Below are 25,512 nucleotides of genomic sequence, written 5' to 3' on the forward strand. Positions count from 1 at the left end.
ATAATATATTTTTTCCTCTTGCAGATAAAACTACTGTATCAATAGCGTTTAGTTACACTTCAACTTTAAAGAAAAAAATTTGTAATTATAATTACTATAGCAAAAATTTAGATAAAATAAATAAAACAGATTGTTACTGTAACAAAGAAAAATATAAAGATTTTATAGATATTGATAAAGGTCATATTATTACAGGTAATTTAAAAATTATTGAATCCAACTCTTTAAGAGATTTGATGGGAAGAGGAACAAAATTTAGATTAAGAGAAAAAATAAACCATAACAAAATTTTGATTTCTATTGGTAATGATTTGGATGTTTTTATTGCCAAATTATCTAGAAAATACCATTGGCCTGCGGAAGGTTTCGGGGAATGGAAAGTGAGAATTTTAAAGGAAATTAAAATAAAAATGAATACTGATTTTGACAGATCTAAAGAACGTGGGATTTATTTTAGTAAAACATTAAAAAATGAAATAAAAAATTTAAAAGAAAAATTTGTTATTACAGTAATAGATAAATCAGCAAATAATTTCTGTTTAATTTGTAAATATTATTATAAAGAACTTTTAATTAATGAATATAACTCTAATGCAACTTATATGTTAAAGAACACCGGGAAAAAGGAATTAGATAAAAGAATGCTAGCTTTCGCAAAAAAAACCAAAACTAAGACTTGCTCTCTTAACTATCCTTATTTATTCCCAACAGTTAAATTTCATAAAAATCCTTTAAAATTCAGATTCGTAACCTGTAGCACTGGCAGTTATAATTACTATACGGGTAAACATTTCTTTAAATACTTAAAAATTATCCTGGACAAAATAAAAAATGAAGACAACTTTATTATTTCTAGTAACAAAGAAGTATTGGATTTTCTTAAAGATAACAACATTAATAAACTTAATACTTTTGATTTCGAAAATTTATACACTAATCTACCTCATGAAAAATTAATAAAGGTCTGCACTTTTATATATGACGCATATTTTAATGAAAATATCATTCCTAAAAATAACTGGCTTGAGTTATGTAATTTTAATATTACTGAAAATTACGTGTTTAATGGTATTAATTTTTATAAACAAGTCAAGGGCATTCCAATGGGAACAGCTTTCTCAAGTGCTTTAGCTAATATTTTCCTGCATTACTATGAGAAAAAAATAATTAAATATAATTTAATAAACGGGTGGAGATATATTGATGACCTACTTTTAATTAACTTCGACAATACTAATATTATTACTAATTGCTATCCAAAAGATTTAATTCTAAAAGATACAAATAAAAATCAACTTGAGGCTACCTTTCTGGATTTAAAAATCGAAATTGCTAATGATAAAACAATAGTTGGTATATACGATAAAAGGGATGATTTCAACTTTAAAATAACAAAACTATGTAACTACCATTCCAATCTAAACTCTAAAATTTTCAAAAATCTAATTTTCTCACAAGTTAACAGGATCAAAAGGGTTTGCAATAATAAAAATTCTTATATTGAAACATCAAATATCCTCCTTAAAAATTTAATTAAAAATGATTTTCCTAGAAATTACTGTAATGTCAATTTTTAAATTAAACAAGGTATGGTTTGGGATTAATCCTTTGGCTTAAATAAAAATAGAACTTTACTTGCATATTGGATCACTCAATAGATGGCGCTGGGTACCTACCTCTGTTTACATAATTTACCGTTAACTTTTTTAAAAACAGGAAATCACAATCGATTGTTTAAAGTTTCCTTGACTGTTGGATGGTATGTTCTGGCCTTTTCGTTTTTAATTTTAATTTTAATTTTAATGCTGTTTTTGTTTTTATTGTTATTTTTGTTATTGTATTTTTACTTTGTTGTGGTTATTTTTTTCTAATTTGTTATTTTGTATTTCCTTTCTGTTAAAATGGTATATCTCTTGAGCATAATTTCAGGGGATTTTCGGGTCACGAGGAATCATTATTAGACAATGTCTGTATGTCCTCACAGAAAAAATCCCTTTATTTGAATCCCTGCCTGAGGGTGACCCTTGAAAAAGTCTTCAGGCCGGATTCTTTTTTTAATATTTTTTTAATAATTTTTTTGGTTTAATTTTTATTTTATTTTGGTTTTTCCTATTAACTGATTCTAATACTTTTGTGTGTGTATATATATATATATATATATATATATATATATATATATATATATATATATATATATATATATATATATATATATATATATATATACAGGATATTTCAAAATTATTTAATGGCTATATACTGGATATTTTAAAAATTTGAAATTTTTTCTTCATGGTTTTCAAAATTACGAATCATGAATTTACTCTTAGAATCAAACCAAGTAAAGAAAACTTGTAGGGTGAAGAAACTTTTAGCAACGAAAAAAAAACTTTATTAACTTAATTCTTTTTTTTTTTTTCTAGAAAATTCTAAATAATCACAGGAAAAAAAAGATACAAAACTGAAAGAATCCTTACAAGTGCAAGAATCCTTACTTGGTCAAAATGCTCATTCGAAATTATCCCCCAAATACTCCAATCCTTTGCATTTTTCTAAGGATTCAGTCACGAAACTCTTCGGATTTTCCTTTTCATTAAAACTTTGCATTTTAGGTGGAAGAAGAAGAATCAAATTGCAAGAAACTTAATAAAAAGGAACATAATTTTCTTCTTACTAAAACAATACTTGGAATGTAACTTTAACCCTTTATTTACCGACGTAGATTAAAGTACCGTTTAAATCTGGCTGATATCTTCTTAATGTGACTATTTTTTCTAACAGTATTTGAAATAACACGAAGAATTTATTTCCTTTAGAAAGTAGCATATGTCAACTAAAAATAACATTAAGAATATTTTTATTATTGAATAACTTAACTAAATTATTTTAATTAATTAAATAAAATTTCTCCTTTTTTGATTTATTCTGCATCAAACTTAACTAATGGTTCAAAAATAAATTTAAAAAATGATGGTAAAATAATTTGGTAAATAAAAAGTTAAGTGAAATGCTGTCAGAACAACAAAGTTAGTTTTCATCTTATCAGTATTCGTATATCAGTATAAAATATAATTTAGTACATTCATTAATTTTTTTGATTTATTATATCTTATTGTATTTATCGTTATTCATATTTTTGAATGTGGAAAATATTTTAAAACACTCCCATTACTTTTCATTTTTGGAAATATTTCAGCAAAAATAAGTGAAATGAAATGTATCTGCAATTTAAAGAATTTTTAATTATCTAAAAATATTTGTTTATACCTAAAATTTATTTGCATTTTGATATAATTTTTTGAGAACAATAAATTGCGAAATATTCAATCTTCTAAGCTGATGATTAACTAAATTTAAAATAGTAGAAGATATTTATATATATAATTACTTTAATGAACAATATATAGTTGATAATTCTATAAAATATTCTTTTAAACCAAAGACTCAATCTCTCCGCACCAGTTTCGACAACTTTTATTTCATATCTGAAGACTTATAGATATGTCATCAAAGATTGCATGTCATCTTTCATCCTTTGTTTCCAAGAAAAATCGCAAAAACATTACTATATGTGCATTCTATATAAGGAAAATATCACTAAGTCCACTAGCTTTCAACACGATGCTGACATGCAAATTTTTATTCCGTTTTATAGGACATAATGTTTAGATATGTCATAATCGTCTGTCGTTTTCTATTTCTCATTTTTTAGAGATATTATAAAATAAAATTTTGGCACACCCTTGAGCCTCGAAAACTGTATCGATTTCACCAATTCATTTCGCCTGTGTGCATTATCAGTTAATCATAAAGAATGATTTAGTACATATTTATTGTACAAGTATTATTTAAAGACATATTTTCACTTTGTTTGATAAAACGTAGTTCATGAAAAAATTTTGGCATTATACATCGTACTAAGTTTGGAGGGGATTTTTCAAAAAATCAAATATATTAATATTTATATGATTTTTATATTAATATAAAGACAAAATTATGAATAAAAGTGCAATTATTTAAATATATATGTTGCTTTTGAAGAAGAGGCATATTTTGATTTAAGTTTTAGCATTTATTTACAAAAATTAGAATTGTTCTAGAAAAAAGAAAATTGTTCCAGTCTTTCATTTTTCTTTGTAACATTACATGTCTAACATATCTTAGAGTGTAACTAACTATTATCTAAGAATTATATTCAAAAATAAAATTTTTGTGTTTAATATATGAAATTTTCTATGAAATCTTACATTTTTTTTCAACAATATTTACATTAAACAATCATAAATCAACTTCTAGAGCATTCAACTTCAAATCCATAGTTCATTACATTCCGCATAACATAACGAGCACTAATTGTAAATTTCATTAAGATATTTTGATTATTTTTGGGACAGACGATAAAGATTTAGAATAGAATTATGGGAAAAACTCTTCAGAAAATGCATTTAAAGTTTTTAAATCCTTATAAATAAGCAGAAACTTACATGTCAATACTTGGCTATAACTTGACTTCTAAATGACATAAAGACAAAATAAATACATCCCTCACAGAAACGTACCTATTTTTTAAAACTGTAAAAAAATAAAAATGTGAATTTTTCATTCACATTCATGTTTCCGATACCTTAATATCGTGCACGAACAGCTGGTTGCCAAATTGGATAGTTAACAATACTTTTAATAGATAAACAATCTAATGATATTAAAAAAATAATAATCTTTATAATTTTGATTTTAATGAATAAATAAGCAATTTTGATAAATCAAAAGTATACAGAGCAATAAATTTAATAATTTTACAAATTAAATAATACAATTCAAGTTTAATATATTCATATTTAAAAAAATCTTTGAAGAAATCATTTTGAATCTTTTTTATGATAGAATTCTTAAAGCAACAGAAAACTCCTAGTGTGAATTAAAAGCCTTACTCACATACGAACAGCATGGACACATGAGGCAGAGAGAAGAGGGGGAGGGGGTAGAGATAAATTTGAACCTTTGCCATTATTTTTTTTACTTATGACTTGGAATTGACCTAAATAAATTCAAAATATTGCAAATATTTGAGCATTCTTTTAATATAAAATTCTATGTATCAGTGAAAAATTCAAATTATTGTCAAACCAGAATGAAAAGCGGTTGAATTAATCTATTCCTATATAAGAAAGAAAATATTTCTTCCTTAAAAGAATGAGAAGTTGAATGAACACTGACAATTCTCTTGTTTCTTTGCAGACACTTCAAGATGGACGACTGGGCAGTGGCGCTTATTTTGATTGGCGTGAGCGTGCTGGTCGCAGCCGGACTGGTGGGGATGTGCCGGATGCTGGGCGGTTGGACGTATCTGTTTGCTTTTGTGACTGGCAATAAAGAAGAGAGAACGCAGCTGGCTTCGCATGAGGAACTGGGATCTAATGGATACATAGTAAGTTCTTTGTCTGCTCTTTCTTCATATTCCTTGGTTTCCTGGATAGAATACGAAAACTTTGTATTCCTGTAGAATAAATATTATGGTAATTCACTGCTTTTTCAAATGGTTAGTCAAGATGTAATTTATACTAAAATTAGATTTTAATTAGATTGCTTAAAAATATTAAGATAGTTTAAAAATTAGGATAAATTAGGATTAGTTTTGAAAATTAGAATAAATTTATTGTGATGTCACTCCATTTTGATTAGTGTCATAGACTTTCAACAAAGATATGAATAAGCTTTCTGAGTCATTTAACCGTTAGAAAGGGCCAGAAATCTCAAGACATAGTGTGAAAAGATCCAGTGGGGAAATTGAAATAAACTCCATGTGGTTTTATGTCTTTATTGGACTCTGCAACTTCAAGGGATGAAAATTACTAAAGTTTCGGCCTCAATTAAACATCACTAAGGACTGGAATCCCCCACTGCTATTCTCAGTTCAATTGGGGACGATGTCGATTAGTGGAGTACGTTCTCGGTTTCGAGTCCAGAGGATTGCAACTTCAAAAGTCGGTTTCACTGGAAAAACACCGTGTAAGCAGACCTGATGCATGACAAATCCCTCGGGGCCAAAAAAAGTTGTTGAAAAAATTTGGAAAAGGTTCCACCGGTTCAAATGTCGTCGTCGCTATCTCACCACGATTCAGAATTATGAGATCCATCATAAAATTGTTCTCGTGTTGTTTAGAAATGGGATTAAATATAACTAAGGAAAAGATTGCCACAGATCTTATTGATATCTCTTCTTTATCCTATAAGAAGCAGTTCATTAAATGAAAGCGTTGATGTGAAATACTAATTCCATAACAGTTCTGTTAAAATTTTAAATCATTTGTTGTGAAAAAAAATCTCTACCTTCTAAATTTTATTTCATACAATTTTCAACATTTCTCATTTCCTAATTATAAATATTTTTAAAAAACTAAGTATTAAATCCTTAATATTTTTAAATTCTTGTATGTAATTCCATAAGTTTGAAACTTAAACTCCATCCTGGAAGTTAAAAAATAATGAACGATGCCAAAGATAAATATTTGTTTTGAAACAATCTTATTTTCCAAATTATTGTTTCAATTTTTTATTGTTTAAAATCATTATTTAAACTTTTTAAAAATAGAAGAATAATGTTTAAGTCGTATTAGAAAGCTTACTATTTATTAATAATTTGCATCATAAACTCGTACTTTCTTTAAATGTCCTTGTAATAAGCAAGAATTTTAAAATTTCGTTATTGAAAAAACAGAATTTCTAATAATATCGAGAACAAAAATCGAGTATCTCTATGACGATCGTTATATTGAATTTATTGGCACAACCTAATCATTAACTCTTTCTACCATAAAGCAAAACGACATAGAAGTTCCTTCTGATAAATATGTATGATCATCAAGAGAATGTTCATTGCATTCAACTTCTCTATTCTTTCTGCCATTCCGCAAAATGAATTGGATATATTTTCCCAGCCTCAATTATATTTTATTCTCCTAAATGTTCTGAACGTTTTGGCCGTTATGTTTACAAATAGAATCAATGATTTCTTCCATTACTCCGATTCGTTCTAAGAAATGAAATACATGCTTTTCTAGAAAATAACCTTCACGTGATTTTTGCCCATGTTAATCGTACTGACCTAGCTTTACTACCCATTCTTATCTTTCATTAAAATAATTTGGATGCATTCCTACACTCTGAATTGTGTGGTAATTTAAAGAGCAGGAATGACCATTCGGCATATTCTCAACATGTAGCCAACTAATTGTCCAACGTAATCGCTCACTCCTTCTCCCACCCGGGAAAATAATTTCAATATATTTTTCCAAGGTAAAATGAATAGATACCAACAGCATATTTTTAGCATGTTGCCATTCTTCTTCATGAATTGGCAAAAATTAATACTGTAACGGTTACATAACTCTACTACCTTCTTTTTTGATACAACAGATGGCGTTACTAACATCAAGGTATATTTCCCATGATCTCTCTTGGAGGGGGGGGGGGGTCATTATTAGATTGTATTCTTGAGAGTATCGTGTGCTTTCGTGTTCGTATTTGTTTTGTCTTGTGAAATGTGGAACTTGGATAATAATTAAATAATTGTTCCGGAAACTCATTTATTGTTTTCATTTACTTCATAATGAAGATATAAAGAGCCTCGTTCCCCGACAATATCCCATCATTTTCGCCATTCATCAAAAACCTCTGAGACAAAATTTGCAGGAAAATATATTCTACATATGAGATGTCTTGTTTATTTTAAAGATGAATATTAGGATATATTCAAATTTATTAAATAAATATTTTATTTTCAACTACAAATGAACACTTTCTTTTTGCATGTCGAAATAGGAACCTCGTAAAAATTCTTTTTAGATACTTTTAATTTTATCCTTTCTAACTCAGTCATCGATTTCCTCAATGTTGAAATTTGTCATAATATCAATCAATGCTTCCCAACAATATTTTAAGACACTTTTTCCAATTTTCATTTCATTTCGCTTCAATGAAAAGTTGGATTTCCCAACTAATTACTTAAAGAAAATAAAGAAAGGCTGAATGGCAATTATCTCTAAATACAAGCAGTCACAGTAAATATCCTTTTTTTCTTCTTTACTTCAAACTTTGTATTTGTCTTCCCGACGGCATCAGAATTCTGCTGGGATCCTTTGATATTGCTCCTTTCCCAATAAATCTCCCTTTGAATACCTTCTTCCTCCGACTTAATCGATCGCTGGCATTCCAATAAATTGAGAAGAAGCAATTTGATCCGATGCAATCTTTTTCACAATTTTCTTCCTTTTTCCGAAAGAAAGAGATTAAAAGAGTAAAGTGAAATTGCCTCAGTAGAAAGCCAAAACCGTTGGTTTGTGGTGCTGACTGGATTGAAATTTTGTCATTTCTAAACGAATCTTGATATAGTTTCATTTGTTAGAATTAAATTATAAAATTTAATTTTATATTAATATTGTATCATTTGTTGTTATTATTAAGTAAATATGAAATAAAATAAAGTGTATTTGATATATATTTAATACATTGAATTTCATGTCTTCAAACGCGAATTAGATGTGCGAAAAGCCTTAGTACCTAGGCCCTTCTACTCAGGTTGAAGTAGTTAGTAGCAGAGAGAAAAACAAAAATAATCAGTTTAGTTTAGTTATATTTACGTCCCATTTTAAAGCAACACTAGGGCTATTTTGAGACAGACCTCGTAATTTTGAACCGTCGTCTATTTCGAGAACGACACCTGAGCTGGCACTCGCTTCTCCAAACTTCGACACCACCCCAGCAGTAGGACATTTGGCCCCCCTGATTTGAAGTGCGCCAGATCCGCTTACACGACGGTTCGAGTCTCGAACCTGAAACCTTACTACCAGGCTCCCAACAGAAGTAATATACCATTGGTGCGTCAGTTGAGTAAAAAAAATATTGCTTAAAAGTGCTTAAGATGAAAATTGAAGCAGTTCTTTAGATGCAATTTAAATTTCGGAAGAAGCTATAGTGGTTTAAGTGACAAAATCCATTTAGTAGTAGAATAAGGAAAGGTGTATTTTCCATTGCAGGGGGCATAGTTAATTTGTTCCTTAATTGTGGGAGGATTTTCATAAGTTTTGAGTTGATTAAAAATTTTCTTGAAAGTTCTTTGAATAAATCATCGAGCTTTGAAGTTTTAAGATCACTATGTGAAATACCATCCCGGATAAATCAGAGAAATACTTCGTATCATTGGAAATGATACGAAGTTTTTATTTTGTGAAACTTGAAATTTGTTTCGGTTCCGTCCCCATACTTGTGTAGAATAAGTGACGATAGGCTTCAAACTTGTTTATAGAATAAAATTTTATTTTTAATTGAAAAGGGGAACATTATAATGAGGTGAACTTTAGCCCAGAACTTCTTTTTATTACTGTTGATATGGCTTTTAAAAGTGAATTTACTGTCTAGGATCAGTCCAAGGTATTTCACTTCGTTTTCCAAAGACAAATGATGTTCAAAGGATGCGAGTGTAGATAGCGGTTTCTTTAGCTGCCCTTTTCCGCATTTCCGCTGGACCGCAGAGGTCTGGTGGTAAGATCTGGGCTTCGGAACCGGAGGGATTCAGCTTCAAGACAACATTTTACCGAAGAAGCGTTGTGTAAGCGAGTTTGCTGCACGTTAAATCCGCCAGGACCAAACGTCATCCTGCTGGGTGAGAAAGTTTGGATAGGGAGATGCCAACCGAGATGTCATTCTCATCATCTGACCGCGGTTCAAAATTACGAAGTAAGCCCCAAAATAGCCCTAGTGTTGCTTTAAAACGGGACGTTAATATAACTAAACTAAACTGCCCGAATTTCCGTATTGATAAGAATACGCCACTTCGTGCACCAATGTTCATGTCTTGAAAGAATTAACTAAAGGCTATTTATATTAAAAATATACCATTTATTTTTTCTTTTATAGAAGACTTGGGAATATACTTGATCTTGTTCGGGTTGAAAATACTTCCATGTCATTTATTAATAAAAAAAAATTAACAAAATTATTTATCTTTACTTATGACTTATTGCATCACATAATTTGAGTTTAATATTATAAGTGAACATTTGTGAAAGAAATTTAAATACTTATATAATCATAATCAAATCAGCTACTGACAAGGGCTAGTTATAGATGTTATATATCAGAAATTAGAGAAAATGTTTTATATTATCACTTGGTGGAATACCAATACATATGCATTTTTTTTAACTATGCAAAATACTGTTCAGCAAAAAGTACTTTTATATAAAAAATTGCAATAAAAATACTCTAATCCTCTCTATTTTTAATATTAGTTTATATGATATTATCAGCTAAAATTTGCGTTTTTCGGAAAATTATTAAAAAAAAATTGCTAAAAACTATTTTTTTTTCTAATTAACAACTTTAAAGAATAATACAAAATTTGCTTAATTTATTGTAATTAGCTCGACCATTCATAAGCAAATAAATTAAAAGATTTAAATTATCTATGTTATGTGTTTATAAGAAAAGCAATACTGAAAATAAAATAATCCCTTCTATAAATTTAAAAAATAAGAATTAAATGTTTAATTATTTGTTGGGAAAACTTATTCCAAAAATCTTTTTGTTTTTGTTTCGTAATTGTGAGTAAAATTTTAAATAACAAATAAATTATTTATGAATTTTCTCTTTTAAATGCAGATATAATTTGACAAGACTTTAATAAAAAAATGTCTTCCTAAATTTTAGAGAATTTTTAAAGCAGAATATTGTAATTGTTTATTATTTTAATTTTTTATAACAATTTTTTTGGTAAGAATAATTTCTAGTTACATTCACTTAAACGAATGTTTTAGGATAATTGAAATATGTAAAATATCTTTTATAATGATACTTTCAGTACATAAAGAAGGGATCTTAAAATACATATACCAATTTATTTTACATTTTTGTAATATATAAACTACAAAATAGGGGCGATAGTCTTTACGAAGTCAATAATGTACTAATGTAACATTTTTTAAATTCTCTTTTTTTTTTTTTTAGAAAAGAGTTAATTAAAATTACAAAAAAGAAAAACAAATTTATCAATAAGCAGAAAATTAATACATTCATAAGAATTAAAAAAAAATGTTTTATGTATCTTGCTAAAAATTATAATGTTTCTGAATGAAAAATTCATTAATTTTAATTTAATTTACAATATGCATTTATTAGAATTGAGATAATGTTTTTAAATCACACTGAAAAGAAGTATCAGTTTGTAACATTTTGATACCGTTCGATTTAACACTATTTCTTTTATTATAAAGATGATTTTTTAAATGTTTTTATCAATCACTTTTTAATGTATTAGAAATATTATGCAATAATATGTTCCGGATGATTGTTCAATATTTTATTATTTTTAGAATTTAAATATTTATATATAATATAATATTCAGTTTCGATATCATTTGAAATAAAGCATCTGGCAATAAATTTAGGAGAAATTGATTCTGAGATTCCATGATATTTATATTAATGATTCCGGGAACATACTAAAGGAAAAATAGAAGAAAATAATAAAAACAAAGAAGTTCTAGAATGCAAACTTTTATAAGTAAAGGGGAAATAGGAACTAATTGTAACAAGTTTCAGAAAAATATTTATATTTTTTTAATGTATTTGCGAATCCTTGTTTGTAATAACTTATTCTTATCTAGGTTAATATTATTTACAGCAATCAAATGACAGTTCAAGCTCGAAATAGTTCCTCTATCAAATTGGAGAATAAGTCACCAAAAACTCAATAACAGGCTGTATGCTCTAAATGGCTATTCCAGGGCAGCTCCAGAAATCGGGGGGCCCCCTAGCACAGAAGCCCGAAGTACACGGAGCTTTTCAAACATCAGGAACAACCTTTCTGCACTCCGAAGTCTCTCTGAATTCTCATTCAAAGCCTTTCTCTTCTTCTCTAGAAAAAAAAAAGCTTTTCATTTTCATCTGATATCTACTTTGGGTTTTCTCACTGATGAACTTGAGTTCCCTATCACTCAATAACCTTCTTCAATGGTCTAAACGCGACAGAGGGAGTGTCTGTTAAGGAACTGTCTTTGTGGCCGACCACCTCTTGAGCACATGTCAATTAATAATCAATTCGCAGCTAACACCTGCCAAAGTGCACTTGGGTTTGGCATTTACGGACGATCGTTGCTAATGTTGATCTGTTGTTGACGACTTGAGGAATCTTCATAAAAGAAAAAAAATTTAGCATCTGGATGTTTCGAAGTTCCTCTGCCTTGAAGACATGTTGGTTCTATTTGAAACTGTGGGATGCATATCTGCTTTCCCACACCTGTATATACTAACTATTGACCTGACAGAATGACTCTCCTGGTGAAAAGGATCCACATCTGGAGGTCCGCATTCACTTAACTATATGTGGGAAAATGGTAGACGTTGCATCTGGTCTGAATGCCCATGTGAGGGAAAAGGGAAACATTACAGGAGCGAACAAATGTAAGGCACATTATAATATTATAAACAATATTAACATTCCTTTTTTCTTTATAATTATTTTATTAATTGAAATGTATAAGATAATTAGTAACCATTATCATTTGTCATAATGATAATAAATGATATCAAATAATTTAAAATAAAACAAATATAAAATTATTTAGCCACTCAACATAAAAGTCAGTCTACATCAGAATTGCAACTAACGCAAGCAAATAGTAGGCTGCTTCCTATCGCCCAATTTTTGTAAATTATTGAACCCATTTTCCGTCATGAGAATTGCTGACCGCGGTGGCTTATTTTTAATTTTTCAGCTCCAGGAACAGAATGTAAGTCGTTCAAGGCAGATAGATAATTACGTTAGCAATTGCAAAGATAATAATTAATAATGCAAGTAAAGAGTTTTTATATTTATTTCAGACTTCTTGTTTTTTAGTAAATAAGATTCAGTGAATTAGGTTTAAGGCCAAGTTAATTAACATTTTGACAACTAAATGCCTCGCAGCTCTGGGACCTCAGATTTCTGAAACTCTAAAGTTCATCCCTCAAGGATAATAGAAATTCTCGCCGCTTGCCCTTAAAAATTTAAACGGTTAAATGTATTCTTAAGTATAAATAAACACACACAAAAAGATAAGAAATATAGATTCCTTCTTTAAAATTCTGAGAACATCTATTCCCCCAAAAATTTGTTACAGTGGTACACTTTAATTCGTAGAGTAAGTCTGCTTAACCAATAAGAGTGGTAATTTGGCAGAAATATTCGGGCCGTACTTAGGTACGGATGCGTTTCGGGCGTTTCAATATTAAAAGAGTTAAGGTTTTATGAGATTTAAAAAATATGCTTTAGATTATAAGTCAAAATTCAAATTAAGTTCTTTTGATATCGATTTTGAATCAACACGAAAATTCTTCCAAGGGAGAACATCCTAATTTTCAGCTTGGGTCACATTATATGTATTATGCTTAAGTATACCAGTTTGTGCTCTTTATTTGATTGCAATAAAAATGTATTCTGAGCATTATGTTTTTCTGAAAATATCAAAGCAGTATAGATCTAGTATAGATATAAAAAAAGACATAATTTACATATTTATGTCTTTTATTTCATCGCAACAAAACTGCAGCATTTTTCGCTGGTGCATTCCTACGAGTTGAAAAAATGTCAAATCATGACAGACCGTCTGCTTTCTACATAAAGCCATAAATATAACGTCTACATATACGTGTAGTATATTTTATTTTGTTGCAAAAATAAATATTCAACTCCTAATTCGTTCTTTTTTTCTTAAAACGGTGACAAATTATAATACTTTGGCCATATTCGTGAAAACTCACAAATATGCAGATTTGAAAATTCAATATTTTAAGGAATAATGTAGGTAAAGAAGTAAAAATTGACACACATGTTTGAAATAACGTCTTATTAAAACCAAAAAAAGGGTACATATAATAACAAAACCATCATTAGCATAACGACTGATTTTAAGCAAAGACACATGTTCTTAATGACAAATGCTTAACATGTCGGCCGTCATTCACCAGCAATCCCTATAGTTAAGAATAATTTTCTGAACAACATATATGTAGTTCCTTGTGAGAAATTTTCATCATATGCTGTCTTTTAGCATCTCTAATGAAGTTGGACGATCGCTACTTCAGGTAATGGTACAATCAATAATTACATGGATTGAGATCTGGGACCTGTGAGGTCAAACAGGTTGGAAGTGGCGGCTCAGTACGCGATCCTCACCAAACGATGTGCGCAAGAGTTCATTCACACGGGCAGCAATATGAGGTGGAGCGCCATCCTGTATAAAAACCGTACCTTCCAACAGATGTTAATCAACCAGGATAGGGATGATGTGGCTCCGTCACATTTATTTATTTATTGGTTTCAATTAAACTTCATGTCCTTTCAAGTATATGCGTCAAATTTTACCTCGTTATTTTCATTAGTTCGCAAATTATTGAATTTTAATGAATGAAGGATTGTTAAGGGACTTTTGAATCACCCATTATATATTTTCTTTGCAAATGTATTTGTTGTTGTTCTAGAGGTTTTAAATCAGAATAGGCATTAGCTTGTAAAAATCAATTTTTTATTTTCATTACCAAATAGAAAATTTTTATTAGAATAATTTTATTGGAAATTTAATAATTTTTATTATATTTAATGATTACTCATTTTTACTGAAGCGAAGGATTTCTCTAAACTGCATTGATTGCTTTAATATCAGTCAACGCTTTCCAATAAAAACTTAAGAAACTTTTTCAATTTTACCTTTCAGTTCACTTTAGTGATCCTTTTCTAAAGTTTCACTTCGACGTAATTCCTTCCAAAAAAATAAAGAAAAATGTTGGTGCAATTATCTCTAAAGAAAGAATTGTGCGAAATCCACACATATATATTTTTACTTTAAACCATGTATTCGTTTTTTTCGATAGCATAGGAATTCAGTCGGGAACCACGAATTACTCCTGTCCCGAGAAATCCTCCTTTAAATGCCTTCGATCGTTGGACATAATCGATCGTCATAAGAAGACACCGACATGCCGATAAATCGGAAAAAAATAATTTGATCCTCTGTAAGTTTTTTCGCAATCGTCTTTTCTGTGAGAGGAAGAGATTAAAAGTGCAAAATGTAATTTCAACGGTAGAAAATATTAAATAGTGTTTGTGACTTAATTGGATAAGGTTTTTTTAATAACTTTTTTTCTTAATATGCAATAAAAGATAATGCGCATTAGGAAAAGAATGTATTGTTACGAATATATAATGTTGCTTCCTAGCATGGTTAGTTCCATCACTGAAAAGATAATTTTACTATCAGCTGTACTGGATGTTGATCTGATGGAGGAGCAATAACCTCCGCGCTTTGCAACAAATTTAATGACTTGGTGACGAATTTGGTGATTTTGAAGACAAAATGGATTATACTAGAATCTTCAAGAATTTTGGCGACGGAACCAATAGGAGCTGAGATATCCTTGATTGTTCTAGAACATTCTCTACCCTGCTCCGGGAACTATAAAAGCCCGGCAGTACACGCCGAAGAGGTCGTATATTTGGAATAATGAATAGATTTGGAATAATGAATAGAATATAGAATCGTATAGCGCGTCACCGGTTAATTTATTGTATCAGTCCAGAAAGGCTCAAGCGTTGGTGAATTGAGCTGTGTGCCGAATCTTGGAGTTTATTATGGAAACAATATCGAAACGTGTGTGCAGAAACCAGTCTTAAAGTAATGATTTGGCAGTTGGATACAGCTAAAGGAAGTAGATAGTAGAGAATCGCAGACGTTTGGAGAGATCTCAGAGAGTATCTACGTAGATTCCCTCCTCCTGCTGAGTTCTGTCTGTCCGCTTTGTGTATTGCAGTTGTGTTTTCTTTATCGATTATTATTACTTGTGAGCTGTTATTTGTTGTAAGTAATGCAGTATGTTATCTGTGTAAGTCTCAGCTGTGTATTTGTTGTCAGTGCATTCGTATTCTCGTGATAAAAAACGTCGTTATTTGCTATTGAAGCCTGTTGACTGTGTTTCACCATACACCTACTGCAAGCGAAGCCGTTGGCTTTACGGAATTAATAGGGAAATTTCTGTAACAGTATAGTAAATCGAATTTTAGATAATGAAGAAGAGAGCAAAAAGTATTCATATTGAAGACAGTAAGCAAAAGGCATGTACTCTAGTCTTCAAAAGAATTATTTTTAATTCTCTTGAAGTCTAATGGATATACTGATATGGTTTGAGATGAAAATGTTTCCAATTCTTTTATTAATAAAAGATTAACGATTTAATCCATCTTCATGATATTTTCTCAATACGTTATATTTTTAGTATTTGTAGTAAAAAATTTCTTTTTCAAATATAATAAAAGTCGCGTTTACCATACATCATTTCAATTGCTGGTGGCTATGGAATGTAAATCTCATGCCGGAAAAGTAAAATTTTATTCAATGTTATTATTCGACAAAATTCTAAGGAGCAAATAAATAATGTTTTTTTTTTTTTTTTTTTTTTTTGTAAATGTAGGTCTACAATTGGTTTTGAGTGAAAATATAAAAGAAATTATTATATTCTTTCAATAACTGCCATTCTTTCCTACTTAAAATGAAAATACTATTAAGAACAAAATTTTTAAAGTCTATCTATTCACATATTACTTGAAACTTCATCAAAGAAACTTTAACATCATCAAAGGAAGTGCCAAAAATTAATTTTTACATAAGTAATTAATTATTCTAAAGAATAATCAAAATCTAATTAAACATTTCAGTGACTACTCTTAGACAAATAAATAAAAGGATTTAAAATAATAATTGACGACACTAAAGTGAAAACACTCATTTCTACATAGAAAATAAAGAGTTTTTAATTGATAAAAATTTAACTATTCAATTAATTTCAACAAATTATCTACTAAAATTGTTTAGAGATACTTTTTATCAGAAACTTCAAAAAAAATACTTTAATATTTTGGATTTCTATCAATTAAAAAGTATTTATGAATTTTCATTTTTATGTGAAGAGAACAACTGTGTTAAAAGGAAAGCACCCGAACGAATGTATTTTTTCCAGAGAGATTTTATATCCAGATATTTTTGTTGCTTATTAATAAAAATAATAAATAAAAGGAAAATTATGGATTTTTTAAATAAGAAAATCCGTTCCTAATTAAATTAGCCCATCAAAATCTGATAGCTTATCAACTACTTATTGTAGCTGAAATATGCAAAATACCTTTTAAGCGCTACAATCGTTTATCTAACTCGAGTGAAACTTCTGATTCTCATACCCTTTAAGTAAGTTAATGGGTGAATTTCAGGATATTCATCTTCTTCTGTTTCAGAAGAAGTTGATAAAAGATTATGAAATAATATGGGTTAAAACAACAAATAAGTTTAACACACTCTTGCCTGGCCGCAGTGACTTGTTGCAAGGCTTCGTCTTCAGTAACGGAGGGTTCAAGAGGCGAGAAACCATTATGTAAGCAGGTCTGGTGCACATTAAATCCGACGGGCCAAATGCACTTCCGCTGGTATGGTGCAGAATTTTGGAGGGAAGCGTGCCATCTTTGGTGTGGTTCCCCACCGCAGTTAAAAACTACGAGGTCCGTCTCAAGATCATACTAGTGTTAATTTAAAAACGGAACCCTAATAAAACTAAACTATCTTTACACACTCTTGGAAATATGTCTAAGTGAACGAAATCTTATACCTTTAGAGCATCTTACTATTTCATTTTCATTTGATTTAGAATATTGCATATTTAACAAACTATTGTGAATCAAAATAATAATAAATTCATGTTACGAAATTATCTAGAACATTTTTAACTCTTTGATGGAAGGAGAACATCTTTTCCTAACGCATCAAGTTTTATTTAAGATGTGATACATAAAGAATGAATTTTGTAACCATTTTCTTAGTCCCTGATGCAATTGCATTCTGGAATTTTTTTGAACTGTGTGTTCTTAATGACAGAAAGATATTTTAATAGTTTTCTGAAAAGTATCAATTAATAAATTAGTTTTATTAATTTTTAATTCCATATATGTAGTACCATAAGGTGCTAAATTTGAGGATAAATGATTGACCATATGTATGGCGCAGTATAGCCTATTCTGGCTTTTGTGCCATTAAAACTAATAATCCAATCCAATCCTTGAAGACGAATGATTTTCACTTTACTTAATATATGTAATATTGAAATATTGGATGCATAAATAATCTCATCTTTAATAGATGGTGTTAGAACTACTACTTTCCTACTAATAAATCGAGGAAGTTGTATGTGAAAGATTTGATAAAAACCTTTAAAGAATTTTGCGAAACCTCTAGCTAGTATTTAAAATTATTGTTTCTTGTTTAGAAAATGAGTCAAATTTTGTTCTAAAGAAGCAAAAAGTTGTTGTTACATTATTTCATTGCAAAGAAAACTGATACAAAAATACGTTGGTTGATGTTGGAAATATATGGTGAACATAAATTTATCTGAAACTTATGGGCTCATCCCGTATAATTTGCAAAGAATGGTTTTAACAATTTAAAATATGATGATTCCAATCCACATGGAATTTCAGCCCATAGTGGGAGTTTATTATGAACCGTAGAAACCCAGTTAAACCATCGATGGTGAATAATACAAGCAATTGTAGACCAATTGTGATAAATCATTGACGGAGTAACATCTAGAATATCGTAAAAGATACGATAAATTGTTTTCCAACAGGACAGTGCTTGCTTGCATGTTCTCAGATATGAGAAAGAAACTTTAGAATCACTTCACGCCCCACTCGCGATGTTCAACAGATGTTGCTTTTTCAGACAACTATTTGTTTTGCCCCGTGAAGACTACCATTTCTGGAGAGAGGTTAAATTCCCACACATATATCACAAATTGGCTTGATAAATGGATTCCATCTAAACAGCCAGATTTTTTTCTTCGCCAAATTCGTGCGAAAAAAGAATAAAAAGCTGAAAGATGGAAAAATATTGTATTTCCTAAGGAGAAATATTTTGAATAAATCGATCTTTATTCTTTTTTCACAAGAAGTTTTTTTTATCTTAAAAAAGAAAGGAGTCAGATTTATACATTAATATATTGAAGATTAAATTGTGGAAAATAATAAAAATAAATAAATTGTAAAATTAGCATAAATTACGGATTTTAAGTTAGCATATTACGAATTAGAAGCTCTTATAAAGCAAATGAACTATAAAAGAAAATCGTAAGAGTTTGACCTCATATCATGTCATAAGAAATGAAATGAATAACTCTTATATATTCTTCTTTAATCTAGTAAAATGGATTGTACTCCCTGTACTAATAACACCTATTTAATATTAGCATCTTAATTTTATGTAATAGAAATTATAAAATAATATTTAATTTTTAATTATAACATTAAAAAGTTGTATATTTTTAATATATAACGATACTTAAAAACTATATAATCACTATAATTTTTAAAAAAGTACTTTTTTAAAAAGTACATATATACTGTATTTAAAAATTTTTATTAAAAGTCACTACTTTATGGAACAATTTTACGCAAGTGTCTTCTTTTTAACGACATACAGGTATATAGTAGTTCATTAAAGATAGACTTAGTAAGTAAAAAGAAGTTATAGTTAACCTAGTAAAAATTTTAAAAAAATGCATAGTTAACATATACTATGGTTATATAGAAGGTCAAAATTTGAAATAAAATAAAAAATAAAACTAATAATTATAATGAGCTTTAACATTAAATATTACCTAAAAAGATTTATAAAATGTTGAAATGAGAACTTGAAGTTTTTAAATAAATGAATTTAGGCTTAATTAACCCTCTGATAACTAAAAAAATCTAAACTCTAAGTGTTTAGAATAATAAAATGCCTTTTTTCTTTCAAAGTTGAGAAAAAACTTTCTTCCTTTAGCAAGGAAATCGCAATGATTGCTCGTATTCCATTTAATTTTAAAATAAGAAATGCTCGTAAGCGTAATGATTGCTTGTATTTAAGTTTTAATTATTTATACACAAAAGATAATAACAAATGTTAGTTCAGACTTACCAAGAGAGTTCAGCGAAATTTTCTCTCTCATCAAAATCTTTCAGGAAGCGTTTTAAAGAACTAAATATGCATAATTAATGGAGAAGTAGAATGAAATGGGCGATCACTGATCTTTGAATGAAAACTTATTTCAGATGGTACAATGTTGAAAGAGTTAAAGTATTATATGATTTAAAATATACTTTTTTTTAGATCATGAGTATTTATCAAGTTTTAGTTATTTTTTCGTTTTGAATCAGATTTGTAATTGAAAAAAAACTTAGTAGAACTAAAAATTCAAAGAATCGTTATCAAATTATGTTATCAAACCAACTTGTTCATATCACTTATTTATTGCAGAAAAATTGTTAGTATTCGTTTTTATGATGTAGTTATCCAATCAAGATAGGTCCGATTATGTACAGGTTTAAATCGTAAACAAAAACAATTTGATTATGAATTTTTTTTTCTTGCTGTAAATACAAAATTGCAGTATGCATGACGCACTTTTGCTGGTTCAGGAAATATTAACTCATAATAGATTACCTCCCACTTACATAAAATCGTAAATATATTGCCCACATCTATAGGTTGCAACAAAAAATATGCTACGTATAATTTGTTCTTTTTTCTTCAACAGATATCAAATGATAATACTTTGAACCACACTCATGTGATAAGATGTATATCAAAATGCTTATTTGATCTACAGACTTGAGACTTTTTTTATCCATACTTATAATAAAAGCTCAGTGTGTGTGTGTGTGTGTGTGTGTGTGTGTGTGTGTGTGTGTGTGTGTGTGTGTGTGTGTGTGTGTGTATTGGCGGTCTAAAGGCCACACCATTCGACCTACAGCTACCAAATTTGGCACGTGTATACTTTGGAGGTCGGTAATGTGCACCTCGGAGGGATTTATTTAAATTTTTAATTAGAATTTTTATTAAAAATTAAGCGAAATTTTGACGTTTTTCCGCTATAACTTCCGAAAATATTACAGCAAAAAATTGATTTTTGCATCAAATTGGCTATCGGAAAAAATCTTCTTTTCAATGACACTAATGTTTTAACCAACAAATTAAATTTCTATTTTTAATGAATTTTTAAAAAGTAATTTAATCATATTTTTCAACAATTTATTTTGCACAAAATAAAAATTTAATGGGAAAAAAAATTAACTTTTATGAGTGCGTATCCATCATATTGACAAAAGCTCAAATTAAAAAATAAGTTAACTATCATTCCAAATTAAATATATAAAAATGTAATTTGCGAACCGGCTAGTCGCCAAAGGCGGCTAGTCATCAGAATAAAAGTATACTCCATGAATGACGAAGTTATGATTCTTCTATATATTTTTAACCTTCAGGATTTATCAAAAAAAAAAGATTATCATTCCTATTATTAAATTGAGCATTTGTATTTGAATAACTTTATTCTAAACTTTAATATTTTTTAATTATATACTTTTACTTACGATCATTGCTATTACACGAAAAGAGTTTCCTCAACACCGCCATATTAGCAATCAATGCCTTCCAGTGTCATTTTAAGTAACTTTTCAATTTATCTTTGAATCCTCTTCTATGATTCTTTACAAAACTTCGACTTCTGAACTAATTGCTTCCAAAAATAATGATTAAAAAAAAAGACTGGCCGTCCTGTTCACATAAAAAAAGTTACATGGGATCCTTTTTTTTTTTAATTTCAAAGTTTGTTTTCCTTAAACGACATCGGAATTCAGTTGGGATCGATTGATATCGCTTCCCTCGCAGTAAATTTCCTTTTCAATGCCGCCATGATTCGTTGAATTTAACCGATGTCTATGAGAAGGCACTGGAATTCCAATAAATCGAATAAAAAAATTGATTCAATGCAACTTTTTTTCACCAACTTCTTCCCTTCTTTGTAAAGATTAAAAGTGTGAAGATGGAATAGCATTGCAGTTCGGTATTTACCGTTGAATTACGTGGGAGACTTGATTAGTTTCCCGCAATTTTTTTTTTTTTTTTTTGCTAGTTGTATTTAGAGTGGGGTTCACTTGGCGAATCTATTGCAAAATGTAATGTATATTGAGATAAGGTAGATGTAGAGGGTCGAGTTTAATTTAAAAAACAAATTGATTCATTGCAACTTTTTTCACAATCTTCTTCCCTTCTTTGTAAAGATTAAAAGTGTGAAGATAGAGTAGCATCGCAGTTCGGTATTTACCGTTGAATTACGAAGGAGACTTGATTGGTTTCTTGCAAACTTATTTTTTCTAGTTATATTCAGAGTGGGGTTCACTTGGCGAATCTAGAGAAAAATATAATGTATATTGTAGTGGGTAGGTAGATGTAGTGGGTCCAGTTTAATTTAAGAAACAAATTGATTAAATTCAACTTTTTTCACAATCTCCTTCCCTTCTTTGTAAAGATTAAAAGTGTGAAGATGGAATAGCATTGCAGTTCGGTATTTACCGTTGAATTACGTGGGAGACTTGATTAGTTTCCCGCAATTTTTTTTTTTTTTTTTTTTTTTTTTTTTTTGCTAGTTATATTTAGAGTGGGGTTCACTTGGCGAATCTATAGCAAAATGTAATGTATATTGAGATAAGGTAGATGTAGAGGGTCGAGTTTAATTTAAAAAACAAATTGATTCATTGCAACTTTTTTCACAATCTTCTTCCCTTCTTTGTAAAGATTAAAAGTGTGAAGATAGAGTAGCATCGCAGTTCGGTATTTACCGTTGAATTACGAAGGAGACTTGATTGGTTTCTTGCAAACTTATTTTTTCTAGTTATATTCAGAGTGGGGTTCACTTGGCGAATCTAGAGAAAAATATAATGCATATTGTAGTGGGTAGGTAGATGTAGTGGGTCCAGTTTAATTTAAGAAACAAATTGATTAAATTCAACTTTTTTCACAATTTTCTTACTGAAACACTGATTACTGTATACTGAAATGTGGAGAATAATGATAGGTTTAGGTCATAAGTTTGAAAAATCGCAGTTTACATGTTTTGTTCTTAGCATTATTGCGCTCATGCTTTCTTTCCATACTAAATTGTAGGTGCTTTACAATTTTGTTACTGACTTTTTTTCGATTTTGGTATTATTTGCTAGATAGGAACTCTTACTCCGATGGTTGCCGCCAGGTGCTATGTTCGATATCACCATATAGCGCATGGTCACTTTACTATACCAAGACACCAATTTGCAACAATTGTTGTCCTTTTCTTCAAGTTCATTGGCATAGAACATCCTTACATGTTGTTTACATCTTGAATGTAATGTTATAAAACCATCATTTACTGCCATTCTGTCCTAACCTTCAAGGTTAGTTTATCAATTCAGCAATTAACTGCAACAGTTCTATTATAACAATAGCTTTTCTTCTGAATTGACCATGACAGGCCAATCATCTACCATATATTCAATTAATTCTCATGCTTCCGTGTTTCGCTTCCGGAAATTATAATGCAGAGCAATTCGTGCTTTTCGAATTACTGATTTCTGGATGTCGTTTAATCGGCTTTACACCACATATGAAATTGTTAATAACTAATTCTTGAAAAGTGGTCAGAAAATTATTATTTCACGATAATTTGTTCTCAGATTATTTAAATAAAATGTTAAAATTTCGATTAATTTCTAATTTAATTTTTGAAAATTCCCTTATTGGTGAATATTTTCTATTCTAGAAGTAACTTACTATGATAGCTCAAAATCCAACGTTGTGTTCAACAGAAAGTTTTGAATCATTTTTGTATCATCCATATCACACCGCGCGATTTACATATAAATACAACCCATAGTTAATTATCTGTAAATCAAAATCATCTTCTGAAAACAAATAAATAAATAAGAAGAACATAACTCAATATTCATAATCTGTAACAATGTCATGCCTAAAAAATTTAACAACTAACTTCTAGCCACTTTTGATTACAAGTTGGTTCGCCAAGATCAATAGTTGCCAAAAAATTCAGTTAATTATTGTATGTAATTTTTTAATTATTTGCTTCTGCAAAATAGATATAAACTTAAATTTGGACATGTAATTCACACTAGGAACGAACAGCAGTATTTAAAAATAGAAGTATTTTTTTAAAAAATTTCACGCGTACTTAGTTCTGAAGTTGAAATCTAATTAAAACCTAAGCATAACACAATTTTTAAAAATAATTTCCACCTTATACTAAAACCTACTCATTAGGAAAAAATAATGATGTTAAATAAAATGATGTAAATCATGATGTTCAACAATCGAAAAAAATCCAGAAAAAAGTATTAAATAGCAACTATGAAAAAGCTTTTATTTTCATTTGAACGATGAAATATATTGCTGGAAAATACGCTTAAAATATTTTTTTATAAATTAATTAAATATCAAAAATTATAAAGCAAGAAAGTGCTATTGAAAGAAAATTATTTTAAGATGATATAAAAATCGTTTTTCTGTTGTAACGCTTTTGAAAGTTATAATAAAAAAATTTGAAAATTTCGCTTAATTTTTAATTAATTAAATCCCAAGAAAATTCGTAAGAGATGCACATTTTCTGCATCCAAATCAAATATAAGCCGACTCCAGATCAAATGGTTTCGGCTATAGAACACCAAAACACATACGCATTCGTCTTTATTATTAGTAGAAATAAAAACTGTTATTCTTTAGTTCGAGCTTAATAAAGCTTGCATAATTGAAATGATTTTTTTCTTTGTAAATATAAACTAAATTATATTGAAATTGTAATCATAAATGTATCTTATTTTGATATTTTGTATTTATTCAAGTATAAATAAGTTTTAGTTGTAACTAAAATTTAACAACAACAAACTTAACAACGTTTAACTAAATATACATAAAACGAAAATAAATAAATTTGAAATAAAATGAATCATTCTAGTGGAAGAATAATGTCATCTTAAGCGACCATAAAGCAGCTAAAATAAATATGCATCTTTTGAAAATGGTTTCTTTAATGTATAATCTATAATTTTAGATTATTTTTATTATTATTAAATTTTATTACTATTAGATTTTTTTATTTTAACTATATCTAATAGCCTATAAAAATTAAAATTAATTTCTTATTGACATATTAGAAGTACACACAACTTTAAGATTCATGTGTCTTGAACTTGATGATTTATCTTAACACAACAGCGAGGCCTTTTCGTTCCTTTAAGGAGTATAAAGAGATTCCATTAACGGTTCTAAGTAGTTCATTTTTCTTGATTTGATCCCATGTGCTTGAAAGGTATTAGATTTATGGCACTTTGACAGAATCCGTGTAAAGTGGTATCACGCACCTAATGGAGGCAACAAGATAAACAGATGGGGGGGGGGATTTCTCTGAAGAATAATAGAAATCACACTACACTGGCTTTGTATTTTGAGTGAAACTGATATAGGGAGAAGAAACACAGAAACAGTTGAAAATAAGTTTTCAAAGATACATCCTTATTAGTGTATTTTTCCCCTTTCATTCTTCTTTTGTGATGCTCATTGTTTCCTAAAAGCATTG

General features: G+C 29.0%; 1 protein-coding gene across 1 annotated transcript in view; it reads left to right on the forward strand.

Annotated features, from left to right (window-relative positions):
- Positions 1 to 25,512, forward strand: part of LOC129963842 (synaptotagmin-12-like) — a 131,669-nt gene that overhangs the window by 45,009 nt on the left and 61,148 nt on the right. The window contains exon 2 of the mRNA XM_056078417.1: positions 5,239 to 5,428. Within this exon, the coding sequence (XP_055934392.1) occupies positions 5,249 to 5,428 (180 nt within the window). The 5' untranslated portion in view covers positions 5,239 to 5,248. The remainder of the gene's footprint in view (positions 1 to 5,238; positions 5,429 to 25,512) is intronic.

Source organism: Argiope bruennichi, chromosome 3 (assembly GCF_947563725.1).
Source record: "Argiope bruennichi chromosome 3, qqArgBrue1.1, whole genome shotgun sequence".
NCBI lineage: Eukaryota > Metazoa > Arthropoda > Arachnida > Araneae > Araneidae > Argiope > Argiope bruennichi.